The 21,482-nt window shown below is 38.8% G+C and overlaps 1 protein-coding gene across 3 annotated transcripts in view; it reads right to left on the bottom strand.

The window, feature by feature from the left end:
* Window positions 1–21,482, bottom strand: part of LOC102218689 (serine/threonine-protein phosphatase 2B catalytic subunit alpha isoform) — a 104,271-nt gene that overhangs the window by 29,148 nt on the left and 53,641 nt on the right. For all 3 annotated transcript variants that reach the window (XR_002753838.1, XM_023346284.1, XM_023346285.1), the window contains exons 3-8: window positions 19,362–19,486; window positions 18,684–18,795; window positions 17,009–17,154; window positions 16,301–16,440; window positions 8,807–8,884; window positions 7,817–7,911 (exon numbers count right to left, since the gene is read on the bottom strand). Coding sequence is in view for 2 of the 3 variants with exons in the window: in XM_023346284.1 (XP_023202052.1) it covers window positions 7,817–7,911; window positions 8,807–8,884; window positions 16,301–16,440; window positions 17,009–17,154; window positions 18,684–18,795; window positions 19,362–19,486 (696 nt within the window). In the remaining variant the exon portion in view is untranslated. The remainder of the gene's footprint in view (window positions 1–7,816; window positions 7,912–8,806; window positions 8,885–16,300; window positions 16,441–17,008; window positions 17,155–18,683; window positions 18,796–19,361; window positions 19,487–21,482) is intronic.

Genomic DNA, 21,482 nt, shown 5'->3' with positions numbered 1-21,482 from the left:
TTCTTGCACAATCAATGCTTGCATTTTGTCAGAATTCCTAGGTTTTCGTTTGTCCACCCGTCTCTTGATGATTGACCACAAGTTTTCAATGGGATTAAGATCAGGGGAGTTTCCAGGCCATGGACCCAAAATCTCCATGTTTTGTTCCCTGAGCCAGTTAGATATCAACTTTGCTTTATGGCAAGGTGCTCCATGCTGGAAAAGGCATTGTTCATCACCAAACTGCTCTTGGACGGTTGGGAGAAGTTGTTCTCGGAGGACATTCTGGTACCATTCTTTATTCATGGCTGTGTTTTTAGGTAAGACTGTGAGAGAGCCGACTCCCTTGGCTGAGAAGCAACCCCACACATGAATGGTTTCAGGATGCTTTACAGTTGGCATGAGACAAGACTGGTGGTAGCGCTCACCTTGTCTTCTCCGAACAAGCTGTTTTCCAGATGTCCCAAACAATCGGAAAGGGGATTCATCAGAGAAAATGACTTTACCCCAGTCCTCAGCAGTCCACTCCCTGTACCTTTTGCAGAATATCAGTCTGTCCCTGATGTTTTTCCTGGAGAGAAGTGGCTTCTTTGCTGCCCTCCTTGAGACCAGGCCTTGCTCCAAGAGTCTCCGCCTCACAGTGCGTGCAGATGCACTCACACCTGCCTGCTGCCATTCCTGAGCAAGCTCTGCACTGGTGGTAGCCCGATCCTGCAGCTGAAACACTTTTAAGAGACGGTCCTGGCGCTTGCTGGTCTTTCTTGGGAGCCCTGGAGCCTTTTTGGCAACAATGGAACCTCTCTCCTTGAAGTTCTTGATGATGCGATAGATTGTTGACTGAGGTTCAATCTTTCTAGCTGTGATTTTCTTTTCTGTTAGGCCATTTTTGTGCAGTGCAGTGATAACTGCACGTCTTTCTTTCGAGGTAACCATGGTTCACAGAAGAGAAACAATGATGCCAAGCACCAGCCTCTTTTTAAAGTGTCCAGTGGTGTCATTCTTACTTAATCATGACAGATTGATCTCCAGCCCTGTCCTCATCACCACCCACACCTGTGTTAATGGAGCAATCACTGAAACAATGTTAGCTGGTCCTTTTAAGGCAGGGCTGCAATGAAGTTGAAATGTGTTTTGGGGGATAAAGTTCATTTTCTAGGCAAATATTGACTTTGCAATTAATTGCTGTTACGCTGATCACTCTTTATAACATTCTGGAGTATATGCAAATTGCCGTTATAAAAACTGAAGCAGTAGACTTTGTAAATATTAACATTTGAATCATTCTCAAAACATTTGGCCATGACTGTACTCTGAACTCAAGAAGTTTTGTGAGATTTCCCATCTGACATCTGGATGTTGGTGAGTGAAATCAGTTTGTGTCAGAGCAACTATGAACCTATGAATTTTCAAGTCTTGCTGCAGATCAAATAATTTCATCACTAGCAGGACTCTGGAGAACTCGACTCCAAACTAAAGAGGTAATCCAGCCATTTGATCCAGGTGTGATGACCCAGAGACACAACTAAACGTTTCATGTTACCGGCCCTGAGGGGTTGGCGATCATGACCCCTGACCTAAACCACTCAACTGAAGCTCTGTCTGTATGTTTGAGGTTCTTGTCCTGCTGTAAGGTGACCTTCCATCCCAGCATTGAGTCGATTTTTGACCTTTAATTGTGTTTTTTTCCAGCATTGGCATGTATTTAGTTCCATGGATCTTCATATTGGTGTTATTTTTCTGCCACAACCTTTACATGAAGGCCAAAGCTTCTTTTTGCCCTAATCCCTGTCTAAATAATAGCAGATATCCAGGTAAGACATATTTAAGTTTATGCCTATAGTGTAACAAAATCGGAAGACTGTGACAATATAAAGCCCAACTCAACAAAATGTTGATCCCACTAATGAATGCAACGATATAGGAACCAGAATTTTAATTGATTTATTTAATACTTTTCTAATAATACTGGTGATGTATTGGTGCATTTCCAGCATCTTTTGTTCATTAGTCTTGTTGGACTGAACGTGAAAAGTTTAGCTTACAGTAAACCGAAAGAGACGCCCAGAATGGTCCGGAGTGTTAACAGATGGACAGGCATCTGCAGGCAGGGGATATTCTTCTTCTCTTCCTGGCACTTCGATGTGAGAGGGGAGAGATGAATTCCCCGCAGCGTTCCTGCATCCTCATCGCCTCGAGCTTCCGCCCTACTCTGTATTCCAGCGGCAGGAGCCGGAGGCCGATCATCCCGTTCCATTTCGCCGAACGCAGCGAGGAAATGGAAGCATAAACCGATACCTGTCGTCTCCGCGTTGGCATCCTTTCACTTTTTTTCCCTTCATGTAAATTTCCACTCCATCAACCCTGTTGCTATCTCTTTACTAAACATGAAAGGAGTCCAAGAGGCATTGTTGATTTCCTTCAACCTGTCGACCTTTCTCCTCCTACACTGCACAGCCTTCTGGACTTAAACTGAGAAGGAAGAAACTAGGAAAACTGTCACATCCCTGCAGCCATTTTTTTCCCCCATCTAAAACAGCCTCTTACAAGGCTCTGCCGGAACGAGCGGACTGCTGACGGACAGCCGGTCATCAACTAAACACTCTACAGATTCATTTAAAAGCTCCACATTTCAGGGAGAAGAAGCAACAGGTGGCTTCTTCAGAGAGTCACATCCTTCTGATCATTCACTCGTTTGATTATTCTGCCTCAGCTACAACTTCCATTTACTCCTGCTTCCCCCACTTTGAGCGGAGGTGGATTTTTTTCGCTACATTATTTTCCTCCCACGTGGAGACGTCTCATTGGTCGATTCCTCACCCCCCCGCCGGCGCAGGATTGATGGGAGCTGCTGATGCCTCCCTCCTTCGCCGTTAAGATTTATGCGCCCACTCGACTGGCCATCAATCACAGGGGCGTAGCTGGGTGGACGAAGCGGAGAGCGCTGCGATTCATGACGCCGGTTTGGGTTCTACCGATGAAGACCACCTACATGACTGACTGGAGGAGCATCAGCAGGACTGGTAACTGTTTATTTGTAACATGAGAACTTGGATGGTTAGTGCTTGGAAATCTACTTTCAGATCTCCCACATAAACTGTATCTTACAAATATTGAATAATTTGCTTATTTCATTGGGATTTAATGAGACAGACCTATACAAAGTTGTGTGTAATTGCAAGAAAATGACAAAAGCTTTCAAATTGAATAAAAAAACAAAACAAACTAAAAAACATGTTGTGCATTTGTATATACTCTATCTTCACCCCGATACCCTTAAATAAAATCAAGTGCAAGTAGTTTATCTATCCAGTTAGCATATTCTTGGCTCTACACGACTCAGGGTTTCTTCAGGTTTCGCCAACTAAGACTTTTTAAGATCTTTTTATAGAACCAATATGAATGAAGTTTAAGATCCCACAGAAACATACAAACATTTTTCAACCAACTGGCGATAAACTAGCACTTGGATGACAGACACAAAAAAGCTAGCAAGCTAGCATACCAGGGTATATTAATTACCAATAGCCTCAACCAGTGTAAAGCAAACTTCTGCCTGACAAAAAGGTCCTCAAGAAAAAGAATATCCATTATACAGAGATATTAAGTAGTTCTGCTAAGAAATTTAAGACCAACTTACTGTTTAAATTGATTTAAGGTATTTTAAGACCTTAATATTAGACACAAACTTAAGATTTGCAACCCTTTGATTTGTGTGCGAAGAAGTGACTTATAAAATCCTTCTTTTGTTATTTTAAATGCATTAATGGTCTTGTTGCTTTGTACCTCTATGGCCTGCTTCAGTCTTATGTTTCAACGGCCCTAAGATCAGCTGACTAGATTTTGTTGGTTGCACCTAAACCTAAACTGAAGCTCAGACGAGATCAGACCTCTTCAGTCATGACTTCAAAACATTGGAGCAAGATGTTATTAAATATTAGACAGGCTTCTTCTCTTGCAGTTTTTAAATCTCTCTTAAAAACACTAATTTTCAGAGACTTTTGACACACTGTGAGAGTGTTTCTCACACACTAATTGTCTTTGTAGTACGTTTTGTTCTGCTTTTATTGTTTTCATTCCATTTAGTTATAATTCGTGTCTTGGTTTGACCCGTTTTAGTGCTGCTCTTTGGATGAACACATTTAAAAAAAAAAAGCTTTATAAATAAAGTGGATCTGGATTCACGATTTGTGTTGTTTCTCAATTAAGTGCCACCTCAGTGTAGGAGGGGTCGTCATAGAAAGCCGACCTGAACGGCAACGTGAAGTGATTTAGAGGCGTCAGGCTGCCGTCTTAGTGTCAATAGGTAACGTTTTATCAGACAAAAAAAAATTAAAAATCACATGAGGCAAGGCCGGATTGAGAAGATTAAAGGCCCCTGGGCTGGAGCCAGTTTGGTGCTTTGTCCAAGAAAATAATAAACCATGTACTTATGCAAATTACAGAAAATTATTAGGCTTACACAGTTGCAGGTATGAATTGATGGAAAATCCGTTTAAAATGCTCCATCTTGGTTCCAAAAAGGATATTTTTTTAAATATTTGAATGTGGTGTACATTAATAAAAATGCAGCCCAAAAGTCCACAGAAATGCATTTTTTTCTCCCCACCGCCAAAAAGCCTCTGTAAGCTCTTAAAGCAGGGATGTCAAACTCATTTTCGTTTTGGGCCAAATCAAGATCATTCATGCTCTTAAAGGGCCGGTTGTGCCACAATGTATTGATAAAACCTGTTCACAAACTGTTAATATATTAATCAATTCCTAAAATTAAATATGATTGAACGTCTTTTCAGTCCTTCCAGGATGTTGTGATTCTTTTTGTGATTGTTTTCCAGTGAAAATCAAAGTGTTTGTGGTACTAATTTGGAAATATTTGTGTTTATTTATGACGGTAAATGTGACATTTTATTACTCACTCTATAGATCACGGACTATAATCTGACATCAGTTAAGGCTGAGGCAGCTGTTTAGTACAAGTAAGAAAGTTTTTGACACTTTTTGAAAAAAATCTGCAAAAAACTCCCAATTATTAGCACAAAAAAGTCTGGGGATTTGTTGATTTTTGCATGAATTTCTACGATAATTCTCAGGAAACTAGAGGGACTGATTGATATAATTAAGGAGTAACCAGATAAAAAACTACATTGATTTGATTGATAACATAATATTTAAGCACACTTGATGTTTAGTCTAGAATCTAGAGGGCCACATAAAAAGCTATGATGGGCTGGTTTTGGCCCATGAGCCTTGAGTTTGACACATGTGCTCTACAGTATGGGTCAACATGTGGGGAACTCCAAGGTTCAATTCTGGGCCCCTATATTCAACATTTATATGTTCCTGCTAGCTCAGATTATTTCAAATAGGATTAGCCATCATAACTACGCAGATGATAGACATTATACATCATAATGTCGCCAAATGACACTGAAGCCCTTTAAGCTGCACAAAACAAATCAACTCAGCTGAAGGAAACCAAAACTGAACTTATCTTTGGACCTAAAAAGGGAATGATCAAGAGTCAGCTTCAATTATTACAGCTAGAAACTAATGATCACACCCGAAAACTCTGAGCGGTGATAGATTCAGACTTGAACATTCAGAAACACATAAAGACAATTACAAAGTTGGCCTTCTATCACTTGATGGAGATTTCCAGGTGATAGATTTAAAAAACTCCAATAGTGAAGCATGTTTATGCAATAAATGTTAGAAGAGACAGAAAACCTGCACCTACTAACAGATTAAAACAACACATTAGCTGTTGCTGCTGCTGCTTACTTGGTGAAAATAGGACAAACAATGAGCTAACAGAGAGAGAAAAATATATCTAAATGATCAAGTCAAGTAAACAGACAGATGAAACAAATAATTACATTGGTAATAACAGGAAGCCAAAAGCTAGTCATTATGAGACAGCCAAAAAGAAAGTTTTGACAGGCATCAAAAGACAAGAAAAATAGGTAACATTTGCCTTTCAAAGGTAAGCAGTGACAACCAAACACAAACGGCAATCCCATCTGATAATCACTGCAGTCCAGTTGGCAGCCAAAATGAGATATTTTAACTTCTCCAAACGGTGCTCAAAGCATGCAAAGGATTTTTCCAAGTGGTAGAAAGCCAAAACTACAACCAATACAAGCCTGTCACAAGTGTGTTTGTTTGTATTGTGTTGACTGCGAGCCATCGGAAGATTAGTTGGGATGGAACAAAAAGGTTCCCTAAGAATAAACAACGACCCTGGCAGCTGCGCTATTTCTGTCTTTATGGTACTGCGAAGGAGGCAACATGTGGGGGAAAAAATAAATAGAAAAACAAAATGGAGAGAAGGTAATACAAGCTCACATTAAAGACTGCATACCTGCAAAACAGGGCAGGAGAAAAGAAAGGGGAAAACAGAGAAAGGAAAACCCCCGGCTCCTATGTGTTGGGTCCTCACAGCAGCCACACTGCAGCCTTATGGCATTTCATCACAAGATGGATTGCAAAACTGCATGCACCAGCCCCATCACTCTTTCCTTCCCATTTCTATTTCCTGTGCTTGGCCCAACGCCGCATCCATCCCATAGTCCACCCCACCCTCTATCCGCCCCCGTCCAGTAAGAGCAGATACTGTCTGTTCTGGAGGGCGGATGGGAGGGGGCCGGTGCCGACTTGCAGCACAAAGCCAACCCAGTTTGGTGCTGGAGGCAGAAGCACAGCTTATAAGGCACCAGAATGTGCAACGGGAACAAAGCTACTTTGTAACACAATGATAATGTGGGCGATGGATATGATTAAGCCTCTTCACAATAAGCAATAAATCAATTAATCTCATGATAAACTAAAATGAGAACGATCATTTCCATTTGGATAGCAATAAATAAAGAGATGATTCACTTTAACATCGTTGAAAAGCTGGCATTTTAGTAAGTAATTATCTTGCACTACCTTCCTCTTTAGCCTGTTTTCCTAGTCTAAACCGAATAATTAATATTTTTTGAAATGCAATTGTGGTTATGGAGACTTCCTAATCTGTTTTAATTATCTTTGTTTTGGTGTTTTGTTTATTTATTTTGGATATTTAAAATGTTTTCCAGTGTTAAAAGTTCTTTAGAAATGAGTTTTTCTAATCTTTAAGAGGGTATATCTGCAGTAATATGCCATAATCATTATGATGTTAGTTGAAAATAGTCTCAAAATGACAATAATATCGCTATAATTTCTGGGACAATTTATCGTCCAGAAAAATTTGCTATTTGTGACATGATGCGATTTATTTTCAATAAAATCAAAGAGTCTGAATATGATGCTCAAAATGTTAAGAAGTACTACATATAAACAAAAATCTAATATTTAACTCAACACTTTGCATTGTTTAAAACTGAAAAAACAACAATTAATATTAAGAATTAGAAACATTCAGTGAATCCTTAAAGGAAGCAAATGTTTCATTTGGGAATATGGGACAAGCAGCAACAGCTGAAAGGCTGTCAAATTATATCAAATACTGAAGATTAGCTTAATCTTAACATTGTAGCAAGTAGCTAAAAACACAAATAGCTATTTTCAACAGACTAATTCTATTAACACGTACGTTTCTATAATATTTCATAAAAAATATCCCCCGTTTAAATTGTGGTGTCCTTATGAAGCTTTTAAAACATTAGTAATGAAACAATATGAGAAGCAATTGTAGGCAGATGGTAATGTAATATATTCTGACATATAATTTTAGTCCAAAACAAGCCAAATCAGCCATTATGCAAAACTATTTTCAAGGGACGTTCTTAGACAAGCAGGTCCTATTTTCGTCCTGAAATTTCAAAGCCTACAAAAGTGACAGTGTCACTCAACCTACCTTTGTTGTTGTAGACGTCAAGATAGTTCGGAGCTGAGAAGATGGTGATAAGGGACGGGAAGCCAGTGGTCTGACTCTTTCTGTACATGCGGTATCTGGGGAAACACCCAAAAGAGAGGCATTTAGTTTATCTTAGAACAACCGGGCTGCCATGATGTGATCGGCGGTGACACTTTTATGGCCCTTTTGTTTGCACACGTTGGGTGTGTGTTTGTCCGGAGCTGATGTTTGTGGACACCTTGGTCCCCCCCTCCCCCGAGGAGGGCAAATCCCAGCGTTACGACTCAAGCGAGGTGGCAGTAACTGAATCTAGCCGTAAAGTTCAGACTTTCTCGATAAAGCCGCAAATGTCTGAGTGCGACTACAGCTTACGACGTCTCGCTTGCTACACCTGAGGGTAAACGGCCCCTTGTGAGTTTCTTATTGGACATAAGTGATGCGGAGTAGTGCAATTAGACGTGCGGTCGGATTCATATCCGAGAAGTGGCGAGGCGTCCCATGTGGCCACACAGTGGGAGTGCAATGGTAAACAACTTTGTGCCGAGCCTTCCCACCTTCCTCAGAGGAAAAAAAACAAAAAATCAGCTAAACACATCCAGTAACCCGTTTATTTATTTTTTCATCTTTTCAAAGAGTGTGGCGTCTGGTTGATGTATGAAAGCAGGGTAAACTCTCCCTCCGCATCCTGCTGTGCCTCCTTTTCACTGTGCAGCAGCTGTAACTGCGAGTTCCCGTCAACCTTAACTTTTTGAATCAGAGCTCAGCAATGTCTACATGACTCATTCGTGTTGCATCACATGTGGCCGGCTCGCTCTCCCAAGCTGGATTCATTTTCATTTCTTGGATTAACGCATAGTTCACACTGCGCTCATCCTGCTCCCCAGACAGGCTTTAAAGAAACCTCCTGAGATTTCTCATTTCACTCCCTGCCCTGAGCCGCTCGGCTGCGTGACAGTGTGATGTGGAAAAGACAAAGAAAGCTACACTCACCCAGCGTCCTGTGCTTCATGGGCCCGGATGACAGATAATAAGTTATTGTGTTGTAGAAAGTCACAGACTGCAGGGTAGCTGTTGAAGAAAAGAGACTTTTAGCTCACTCAAACGTCAAGAAAAGTCCCAGAAAGCCCCAACAAAAACGATCAATAGCAAAAACTAAATAAGGCCAAAGGTATTATTGATTGACCTCAAAGAAACATCGGACAAACAGACTAAGTTTATTCCAGCACCAACTGCAGCTCCTACAGACATTTAGCCCAGAATTTTCTGTAAAATATACAAAACATCCTGCACAAATATATACATTTATCTTTTACTGCATTTTCACAACATTTATTCATTTTTGCAAATACATCACTTTATTTCATCGAGTTAGAGCAAACAGAAGTAGAGATATCTGACCATTACTCTTTAGTTGCCTTCTCTCTGACATGAAGAAAAATAATTTAAACTTTTTCTACTGCTTTGTGAAGTTATTTGCTTTGAACTTTGTTATCCTTAATCACACATTGCTGAGAGAGAGAGAGAGAGAGAGAGAGAGAGAGAGAGAGAGAGAGAGTTGAGCTTCTGCACCACTGCCTCATAAAATGAAAGAGATTAAATTTAAAATATGCTACATTTAATCCACAAGTGAATACGACTGGGAAAATGTGATTGATGTTGTGGGAATGAAAGTCAATCAATAACAATATATATCACAATAGACATGTGATCAATATTAATAAATAAAATGCTCAATATTCAATGTAGAATATTCACTTTACTCCAAACCAGAACCGCACTGCATTCTGGGAGATGTAGGCAGAGAAAATTATCGTTATTGGTTATTATCGATATTGACTGATACGAATTGCTTGTAGTTTTTGAATTGACTGGTTTATTTTCATTATTCGCAACATTTTAGTCTTAAATCTTTTTCTGTTTGTCTTATCGATACATAATCGTAATTAGCTAGTAGTTAGCTAATCAATTAGTTATTGTGAAAAACAAACTAAATATACAACATTTTAGTAAAATCTTCTAACATGTTTTCTATACAGAAATAATCTAAATCAATTTAGATGTAATCTAGGCTATAAGAACATGATATGTGTTACTCCACTAAGTAAGACTAGTATTTTAGCCATTTTCTGACCCTTAAAAATCAACTCACAAATGACTTACTTTGTAAAGAATGTTCTCCTGTCTTTCCTACTGTGAAGACTTCCTTTCTTTCTAAAAAAAAATATCTATTTGTTGCACATTACCAACAAAAGGATCCTAAAAATATTTTGCTAGCTAGAAAAGGTTTGTATTACAAATGGACATAAAAGTCTAAAAATATATATTTTTTCTCATTTTTGTTATTTTTATTTATTTTGATCTAGTTACAGAATATGTAATTCTGTAACTAGAGGCTTGATTATATCTTTTTTTAGTGCGAAATCATGCTGCAGCAATAAAAGACTAGTTTGCTGTAGTGTTTTTATACACTGTATCCTCAACAGGAGGCCCACATTTCTTTCGCTGATAAAAATGTTTGCCGTTTTCAAATATGCTGTATAGGAGCAGCAGGTTTGACCCCTCTTAAATGCTAAATAGTTTATTTTTCAATGAAATTATAATAAAAAAAGGGAGATGATTCATTTTAGGCTGCTTCTTCAAGGAAAAAAAAAAAAGAAGAAGAGCCGTCTCTGGAAACTATTAGATGCCGATTTATGCTTGTTTAGTCTGTGAGCAGTAAAACCAAAAGCCTCACTGCCATCAATCAAACTGGAGCACGGCGAGGCAGCTTTCATCCCGCAGGAGCAGCAGCCTCCTCTGAAGCCTCGTCTGCTCACAGCAAAAACAGCACAAGAAAAAATGTCACCGGCAAACAGCATGACTTGATGTCGTCTCAATCCGTCTTTAAAAAACGGCGTTTCTGAGAAGAAAAACGATCGACACCCCCAGAGGATGTCGGGGGTTTGTGAATCATTTGTAATGAATAAAGTCAGCGCAGCTTGCATGAATGAGCGACGGTGCTGCGTAACATCTGAAAAACATGAATGTGGAAGAACTTCTTCCATCAAAAATGGAGACTCTCTCTCCAAGTGATTTTTGGTTTGATGACATAACAGCCACTCAGTGTTGTTAGCCGAGCTTCTTTACTGTGTTTAGTGTCAAAAACGTTTTATTTCAAATCAGCTGCTACTTGAAAATATGGCTGTTTGTTAGTCTAAAAAGAAAACGGATCACTTTGTGCTCGTTTCACCGGCTCTACTTCAGTGTCTGTTATAAATAGCCACTTGGAAAATTTCAAGAATACACAAACACCCTCGGATATCAAAACGTTTTGTGGTTCAATGAAGTAATTTGCTGCGCTTGCTCAAAAAACTAAGTTCTGCGATCCAAGCTCAAACACCCCTGCAACATCGGCGCTCGGAGATGAACTCAACTCCCACACGCTGCAATCAGGACCGAGCCGCACGTTTCTCTTCTGCGGCGAATCCTGCTGATTTCAAAGAACCTTTTTAAAATGTAATTCCTGTTCTGCAATCAAGAAAACACAGTGGTTTCATAATGACATGCATCGCCTCTTAAAACTATTCATGGTTACTGAACTTTTACACGTTTCGTCACGTCACAGACACAAACCTGTGGGTTATTCTGGGATTTTATGTGATGGACCAACAAGTTGGTGCACAAATATGAAGTTGAAAGAATACCATATATGGTTTAATTTAAATTTTTACTTTTACAAATAAAAATCTGAAAAATCTGGCAGGTGTAAGCATGGGTTAACCCAGTGGTGCCCAAAGTGGGTCCTGGAGGGCCGGCATCCTGCATGTTTTAGTTCTCTGCCGGGTTTAACGCACCTGGATCAAATGATGGCTCATTAGAGGCCTAAGAAGAACATTGACCTGCTGAAGAGGTTGTTACTGCCAGCAGGGAGAGAACTGAAATGTGCAGGATGCCGGCCCTCCAGGACCCACTTTGGGCACCCTTTGTTAATACATTGGTTCTATCTTCATACATCTACACATCATTTCTGTATATTCTTTTTTGCAAAGCAGCTCAATTAGATCAAATAGAGAAGAAATGTAATCAGTTTGGTTGAAATTACTTTGAATAGGCCATTCATTTGTAGTTAACTCCCTCCATCTTCCTATCAAATCTGACCAGCTTCTCTGATCCTACTGGAGAAAAAAAAAAGCATTCCCACACCATGATGCTGCCACTACCATGTTTCACAATGGAAATGGTGAGTTCAGGGTGAAATGAAGTATTAGTTTTCTGACCCACGTTTCAATTTTTTCTTCTGGTTTTGGTCTTATTTGACCAGATCTTCATAAAAAACCACATTATTCTTTATTTCTCAACATAAATGGTGGTAACTGGCTTGTTAACAGCAGGTATCTTCTTTTTACTCCTCCATCAAGGCCAGATTTGTGGAGTGCTCAGTGCTGCTGTTAAATCCTGTTAAAGCTGCAGCGCTTTATAACCTAACCTTGGTTTAAACTTTGTTTCTTCCTGACCGGTTTGCTGTCTTCCTTGATCTTCATGATGCTGTTTTGCTCACAAATGTTTTCTAACAAACCTCTGGGGCTTCACAGTCGATTCTGTTAGGGGTATTTTACAATAGAGAGAGCTGCATGCAAACATGCACAACTTAGTGTTGGACTATCACATGTCTGAAACTATTCATTTGATTAATTGTGATTAATTGTGATTAATTTATAAAAATAAACAAACTAAGTTAGTAATAAATTGCTAACTGGAGCACAGAAACTAAAAAAATACAATTTTCTGAAAGAGCAGCATACTCAGTAGTAATTAAACTAAAACTATACGAAAAATATAAACATTTTGCATTTAAGAAACAAAACCCACCTTTTGTGGCTGTAATGTTCTGCCGATGCTACAAATGATCCAAGATAAACTAAAGGAAGGCCATGCTGTTGCAGTTTGGGCAATGAAATGCCTATTTTGTCATTAGAAAAATGAATTAAATTATTTTTTTGCCTTTTCTTAATGTATCCTAATATATGAATTAAGCTTAAAAGTGATCAAATGAAAAATCTGCAGAATGTACACATTTATCTTTAATGATAATTTATTAGAATAACCGATTACAAAAACAATCGTTAGTTGCAACCCAAAGCTACCGTACAAAACTCCAATAAAATACATTAAACTCCGTAGCTGCACAGAGACAAAATGTAATGAAGTTCCAGCAATATGAATTATTTTGGATATTTTGCTCCTCTTCATGCAGTTGTTTAGTGGAGATAATTCTTCATAAATCAAGCCCACATTAATAAATAAAGATATATAAAATAGCTGTTTTTCAGCTTTCATGATTGGTAGAGAAGCTAACCATAGAAACTGATTCAATTAGCATAAGAATCATCAACAATCTCAGCGAAAGAACATTTGAGTTTTTTGTAGCAACAACAAACATCTGGATAACGAGCTACAAGCAGATTCCAGCAGATTGTTAGAAATTAATGTGTTATTTGTTCTCTAATCCTCCTGCAGCAGCAGAAGAAGACATGAGCCAAATATTGGTTTGTTGGACTATAATTCAGATTTCTGATTTCACTTTAGATTCTTTTCTTTAATTAAATAGCATCAATAAAAGAATTTTAAAAAAAGAAAGAAAAGGTTCCTTCAGGTTGACCGATCTATGCGCTTTGTGGAGCCTGAAACAAAAAGCGAGTCTTTCAGAAGCATGCGCAATTTCATGCCTGAGTTGCATTTGTGAACGTGTTCGAAGCAAGCCGGCGGCATCGGGGAAAATCTGCAAGACAGTCACAACCAAACAGGCTGATGGTTTCTGACTGGGAGCGCTGTAAGAAGCGTCTCCGTCTCTCTCCTTCAGCTTCGAGCCGAAACTGTCTCATAAATACAGAAAGCCAGTGTGAAGCCAATTAGCGGCCGTCCCCTGGGCAGACGAGGCGTCGGACGCTGATGAAAACACGATGCAGGAGGAATTTCCACCCAAAATGTCAGAGGGGTTAACTGGGATGATTTCTGACATTAGCGTGATGTGTTTGAGGTGAAAAGGGGGCTGCATACCCTTCGTTCCTTTCTGGTTTCAGCTGCATAAAAACCCCAGTGATGGACATTCCTGAGAAAACAGAACCACTTGTGGATCTGAAATGTAACAGCTCATTTAGAGTAAGCAAAGACAACAATGCACGCCCACAACCGACACACAATGAGTCACTTTATGAGCAGGTACATTGAAACACAATTAGGGAGGCAGCTATAAAACACCTGCCATCAAATAAATAAAAAGAGTCTGCTCTCATTTAAAGCCTTGAGGCATTTCTCACTACTTCTCCTGCCTGTGGCACACCGAGGGCAAATAAGAGTCGCTCAGGCAATAATTGGAGTGGAGGGAGAAGGGAATGCATTTAGAGAAAGGACTGTGCCTTGTGGTAATGTGCCACTTCATTACATTTTGTTACAGTGCAAGCTGCTTGCTCCCAGCTTTTCCTCTGCCTGTTCAGTTATTCGGCTCAGCCGACGGCGGCTGCAGAAGTACTGTCGACAGTCGGAGAAGTCTCAGGGATTCCTCTGAAACGCAGCATCACTGACTGCCATTAATCATAGCATTTATTTTCAAATTTTGAAAATAAACTTGCTTGATAGAAACACATACATTTTGAAAACACATGGGTTTTTTGATAAAAAGTTGTTGCTCTAGGATGAATTGATTTTTCAGCTGTATGGGAAAACTGCAATGGAGACATGAGATCAAGATGCGACTACTGCTGAAAACCACAAAGAAGACAACAGGAAGTGGTAGGACGGTGAATTGCTTTTGCTTTTTTCTGACTATGAGCAGCTGGCTCCACCACAGCGCTCACAGCATCGCACGGTTCATAAAAAGTTGTGTGTCATTCCAACGGGTTGAATTCACAGCTCTTCTGTAAAATCAGTGACTATGATTTCCCAAAAACTTAGCCGCTCCCACGTGTAAGGGGCTTGTCGCTCCAACGCCTGATTAAGACGTTTCATCTCATTACATTTTAGACACATTTGTGTCTAACGTGTATTTTTAGGTCAAATAAAAAATGTTTTCATGATGATGGAGCCAAGAGCGAATAATATAACAAGAGTGTTTTGATCTAATTACCAAAAACTACAAAAAGCCAATTTTAATAGCAGAATACCTTTACAGGGTTGAGTGGAAAACTGAATGTCTAGAAAGAAATTTCTTTAAACAAAGCTTATTACTTTCCCGCATCATAGAGCTTGAAGTTTTGAGGTCAAATTAATGTTCGTTTTTTTTTTTTACATCTATCTTTTTTGTATTGTTTGCATTATAAATCTTCAAAATTGAAGTCTTAAAATGCCTCACTGTGAAATGCCTCAGTATATTGGAGATCAATGGGGTGATGTGTACAGTGTTCTGCTGAATCATGACCAGGTGAATTACTTTTCCTTCTCACTTTATTTTATTTCCATAATAAGAATCAACTTGATCATGTGGGAATAAAATTTTATTGCACCACTAGAGCCATAAGTAGAAATAACTTTATTTTTAAAATAATTTTAGACAGTCATGGTAAAGGACAGGAGTGTCAAACTCATTTTCGTTTTGGGCCAAATCAAGATTATGAATGCTCTTAAAGGGCCGGTTGAGCCAGAATGTATTGATTAAACCTGTTCACAACTGTTAAAATATCAATCAATTCCTAAAATTAAATATTATTGAACATATTTTCAGTCCCCCAGGATTCCATGATTCTTTTTGTGATTTTTTCCCCCCCAAAAAATCTGAGTGTTTGTGGTACTAAATTGGAAATATTTGTGCTTATTTATGACGGTAAATGTGACTTTTTATCACTCGCTGTATAGGTCATGGACTATAATCTGACATCAATTTAGGTTGAGGCAGCTGTTTAGTACAAGTAAAAAAGTTTTTGACAATTTCTGAGAAAAATCTGCAATAAAATCCCAATTATTATCGCAAAAAAGTGTGAGGATTTGTTTATTTTTGCGTGAATTTCCACGATAATTCTCAATAAACTGGAGGGACTGATTCATATAATTTGGCAGGAACCAGATAACATTGATAACATAATATTTAAGGGCCACATAAAAAGCTATGGCGGGCCAGATCTGGCCCACGGGCCTCGAGTTTGACACATGTGGTACAGGATGTGTTGACAGGAGCAGGACTTTTATGACATATTAAAAAATCTGTCTCATTTGGTGTGACCCTGTAAGATGCAGAGTCACAGATATGCAAAAATTATTTGGGTGAATCTTTTAACAGTCATACAACGCCTTTGAAATGACTGGCTGATTCACACTAGTGTGAATAATTTAATTTAAACTTTTTCACCATACTGTAAAATATAGCTGTGGCTTGCATAAGCAGTTCAATACCAGCAGCAGAATTGAGCTCCTAACTCACTGGCTGCCTCTCTAAATCCTGACGGCAACGTTCAGAGGCAGAGAAAGAACAACCACGACACATAAAATAAACGTCCTGGGAGATGGAGAGCCTACCTGTAGAAATAGGAGCAGCCTCTCACTGTGTTGTGTGTGAAGTGCTCCTGGCTCTTCTCGTTCCCAAAGTCCTCCAGAGGGTCTGACCACAGCAGATCGCACATCGGCCCGTAAGCTGGCGGCTCTTTGAATCTGTCTAGCTGTGGAGGAAAACATGAGGCTCCTGTGAAAGTTTCCTTTTAACTGCAGCTTAGCACGTAATTAAATCGCTGTTGAATCAATATTAAACCATATACAGAGAGGATGTCAAAGAAAAAATCAATTTTGCAGTGTAGAGATGGATGAACAAAGAAAAAAAAAAAAAACGGCAATCTTTTTCTACCAGCATAAACGTCTTTACTTTCAGGAAATGATGACTTTCTTAAACTGACGCTTGTTCATGACTACGCGGGCTGCATGATGGACACTTTGCTGGAGCAAATGCTACTATGCATGCCCTCTGATTGCAGCCACAAACTCCATTTAGATTTATTGAATTAGTCTGAGAGAAGAAACTTCTTTTCCTTCCACTTTTCTTTCATTTAGAAGAAAGACAGCAATGCTACGTATCCAAGTTTGGAGACACAACTCTACTTTATGAATTACAAGCAAATTGACTAACTCTTTGTCCCATTTCTAAAGCAATTAAGAAACATTTGCTGATTAAACAAATACAGAAGTCACAGCTTTGTAAAACAGCTATAAGACTATGTCAGATCATACACATACTTTCCTGATGTCGTCAAGATTTGTGATTTCTGGAGACAGTCCTCCGTGTACACACAGGAACTGCTGGTTCATAAGTGCAGCCAAGGGAAGGCAGTCGAAGGCGTCCATACATGCGTCATACACCCTCTCTGAATACTTAATTTTACCTGTCAGGGATGAGGGAGGGGAACACAGGGCAGGAACAAGAAAACAGCATGCCAAGTCAAACAAACCTGCTCTCCAATACTGGTGCAGTGTCCTGGTCGGGGATGGAAATGCTTTCTCAACACTGGCGAAAAAAAAAAAAAAAACTTCCCGAAAACAGTTTTAGAAGAACACAATGTAAATGTCATTTATGCTGATTTTCTCTTCCTACCCGCACCGACTGAGTCCAATAAAAACAGCTCTGACATGGGTAAATACCAATAAAAGGTAAAATATGGCTTTTTTTAAAGAGACTATTACTTCACCTGCGTAGGGACTTGAAAGTGATAGTTTAGGTTGTTTGAGGAGGGTTTTGCAGAGTGGTTATGAGTAGCCAGTATTTTACATGCAGAGAACAGCAGTCACAACTTTTTAATGTCAAAGACAGAAATAAGGAATTTGAGGAGCAAATTTCCACCCCTAAAGCAGTTCAATCTAAAAACATTTGCTTGCAACAAATTATCTTTACTCCAAATGTAACTTTTGCATTACAGTTTTTCACAATTGTAATTGTTAGCCTAGTTCCAAGTAGTTGTTAATATTTTCTAAATATAATGTTTGCACAGCTAAGCATTCACTGACCCTGATAAATAACTTATTAATATATTTTAGTCTCTGCCAGGAAAGAAGCTGAATGACTCAGAAGCCTAATTAATTGCTAGCAGCTACCTAGAACTGAGAGCTGGTAGCGTGGCTAAGAAAAGCTGCTAGCGATTCTGGAAATCCTGGAACCAAGTAATTGTTTATCTTGCTTGAAATAGCTTTCAACTTGGCTCAAGCTAGTTGTAATCCATGCTCAGACTAGCCTAGCCCAGTGTAGTGAAGCTGCTAGCCTGGTTCTTTGTAACTATGTGACTCCTGAGAGTTGTTAGCCGTTAGCTCGACTCTGGATAAATGTAAAGAAGGTTATGGAGAGCTGCTAACTTAGCTGTAAATAGCCTAGCTTAGTGTAGTTGTTATCCTAACAAACAATTGGGGGTGATAAAATGGCTCCACGTATCTTTTAGCCTGACTCTGAGTAGCTGTTTGTCGTTAGCCTGGTTCTATAAAGCCTGGCTCCAAGTAATTGTTTATCTAATTCCAAAATAACTAAATCTGGCTTACAGGAACTTTCAACGTTGTTGTAGCTAGTTGTAAGCCCTGTTTTGACTAGCCATGCTCAGATTAGCTGCTAGCTTGGCTCCGTGTGACTGTATGATTGACTCCTGAAAACTATTTGATCAACTTAGGTTATCCGTTAGCTCAACTCTGGATCAATGTAAATCAGTTTTTGGACTGCTGGTAGATCAGAGTAGCTGTAGGGTAAAATGGCTCCAGGTGTCTTTTAGCCTGACTCCAGGTAGCTGTTAGCCATTAGCTTGGTTCAGGCTAGTGGCTAGCATGGCTTCAAGTAATTGTTAGTTCTAGATAGTTGTATATCCAAAATGAGCTCATCCAAATATTGTCAAAGAAGCATTCAGAACAATAAAAAACTTTAAAATACTTTACTTACATTCCTGCTTAAATGTGAAATACTCTGTTAAATGTCGACATTCGTGATTCCCACGCAGCAAAAACAGTGTTTTGGGGTATAGGATCTTTAAGGCCCACAAGTAGAGCACACACTGCAACAAGAAAGAACAAAAATAAGAGCAGAACAGTTGGCTTTCCATCTTTCCTAATGCTAAAATCAAAAGCTATCATGTCAAACATCGTCAGCTTCACAGAAATGCATGTAACTCTGCTCATACTGAAATATTAATGAAGCACATTTTGTGGCGCATTTCAGGTTTGCAAGACACAGAAAGATGAAACATCACATTCAAATGAAACACCTGACCACTGCAAGAATAGCACACACTATAAATATATTTCATATACATGTATTTTTTTATTATTAAACAAAGCATTTCCAGAGATAAGGCTGCAATAAACATATATATTGGTTATAAAGTCCTATACTTCAAACATGTATTTTGTGGAATATTAAAAATAATCCTCAGCTCCACTGTGACATTTGCGATCCAGGCTACGTTTGAAATTATCATAAAAGTGTTTTATCACTGCAATATCTGCAGCCTGATTTCATCTACGATCAGAGAAAGCTATTAATAAACCAAACTTCTGTCACACACATGGCGAGCATCATGCTCAATTACGGCCGCACAAGAACAATAACAAACAGACTCACTTCAATACTGAAATACCCTCTGTCTACGTAGTCCCCAAGGAAAAGGTAGCGTGTGGATGCTGGTGATCCTCCTACTTCAAACAGCTTCATCAGGTCAAAGAACTGGCCGTGGATGTCTCCGCAAACTGGAAATATGTCAGGAAGAAGACAACAGTGTGTCAGTATAAAGGCTGGCAATGGATGAAAATAACATTAAGATTGTGAGAGAGTGTTTGTATGTTTCAACGGTTTTCATCTGGTAGTTAGGAGCTGAGAATCAAATTAGAAAGGTTTCTGAAGTCGTACATTTGAGGAGAAAATAAACTCTAGTTTAAATGCTGCTGTTCCTGTTTTCATTCAGGCTAGATATGACATTTATTTTTTATGTCCAGTACTGTACAAATCCACTCCAAATGCTTTTAATTCAAAGGAGCAGACATATTTTGAAATGACCCTAACTGACATTTCTTCAGGATTTCTGAAAATTATAAAAGTTTTCTTCAGAAGTTTAAAACATTACGGTCCAGTATGTCTGGGGGAAAAAAAATAAATAAAAAGAAAAGGAAAGAAATGTGGGATGATTCACATCGAAGTATTGCATGTCCAGTGCAGTCAGCAAGAGATTGTCTCAGTATGAAAAGCTTAGACAAAAATACAATGGTATCATTTACAGAAAGATTTTAAATAAAGAAATAAAACTAACAGAATGAAACACATTGGAAGCACCAGCTTTAGGAATCTTCCTAGTTTATATAAAATAATAATAATTCACAACAAATCTATTTTCAACAATGCATCTCCATTCCTGTACAAATGCTTTACTGTAACTGTTCTGCATTTACTTAAACGTATGTTGTTTTTGTTCTTTGAGACAGCAGAACAGATGTCAATTTTATTGATTTCTAAACCTTTCATGCAAGTTTGTGTGTGTGTGTGTGTGTGTGTGTGTTAACTGAATACAAATTCTGTTCGTCACAGCGATTACCGACAGAAAATTGAGCCAATGTTAACGGTGAAGTGTGTTACTACCTGGAATCCCAGTGCAATCATGGCTGCTCAACATAACACGTACAGTTACTAACAACAGAGCGGGCAGCTGTTAAATACCACCAGGGGAGCTTTCTGGGATGAAAACATCTGCGTCAGAAATGGGCTACCACAAGTGATTCACCCCAGATCAGCTTGCTATCACATTATGAGATTCTATACTCTATTACTCCCTGTGGAGACGGGAGCAGCCAAGGCCAGAGCAGATTTGCTGCTTACAGCAGCGCCAACTGTCAGGCTGCATATGAAACCGTCTGATTAAAAAGCCTTTCATACAGCTGCCAGTTTTATAGATACAATAAAAGGTCAGTGCAAGGGTGGGGTATCCCAAAATTTACTATTTTTTCATCTGCTTGTCTCATCTGTCAGATGATTTATTCCTGCATAATGACTTTGATTCTAATTTAGAAAAAGAATTATATTTAAATCCTCTGCAAAATGTTAACTCATTCATGTTGAAGTTGTGTTGCAGTTAGTCTTAACCCTTTAAGACCTAAGTTTCAAATCTCTGCCTGGATATTTTGGTTATTTTAATTGTATAAAGTTCTTTAAATGTCCTGTGAGTAAATATATATTTGCCCGTTTATTCATAACAACTGGAACTTTCATTCCTAGCAAGTTATTTTAACAATTTACCATCTATTAAAAGAGCGCTTCTCAGATTAATTTCACTTCCTGCTATGACTGGAGTGAAATCACCGTAATAACCTGATGTTGGCTGGAAAACGCAACGTCTCCCCTTTCAGAAACTGTTGCAATTTTTCAGAATTACGGTGTTACGGTACTACAAATTAGGCAATATGTTTGGTCTGGAAGGGTTAAGCAGAGCTGAAAATTAATAAAAGAAAAGAAAAACTAATCTAAATTGTTAGGGGAAGCCAATACTGCTGCATATGAATGAAAAAAAAAAAGAATAAAAATGAGATAATTTTTTACTTTCAGACATTTCTCCTACTGCTGCATGACAGCTGCAGCTCCGTTAACATAGAGAAAAAAGCTGCTTGGGGTTAAAATCACTCAAAAGTTACAAGGCATTCACACATCTGATACCGCAAAAGTCATGAGACACTTTTGTTTACTTCTGCCATAACGTCA

This window comes from Xiphophorus maculatus, chromosome 14 (genome assembly GCF_002775205.1).
Source record: "Xiphophorus maculatus strain JP 163 A chromosome 14, X_maculatus-5.0-male, whole genome shotgun sequence".
Taxonomy (NCBI): domain Eukaryota; kingdom Metazoa; phylum Chordata; class Actinopteri; order Cyprinodontiformes; family Poeciliidae; genus Xiphophorus; species Xiphophorus maculatus.
Note: the sequence above shows the minus strand (reverse complement) of the source record. Positions and strands in the feature narration are given on the sequence as shown.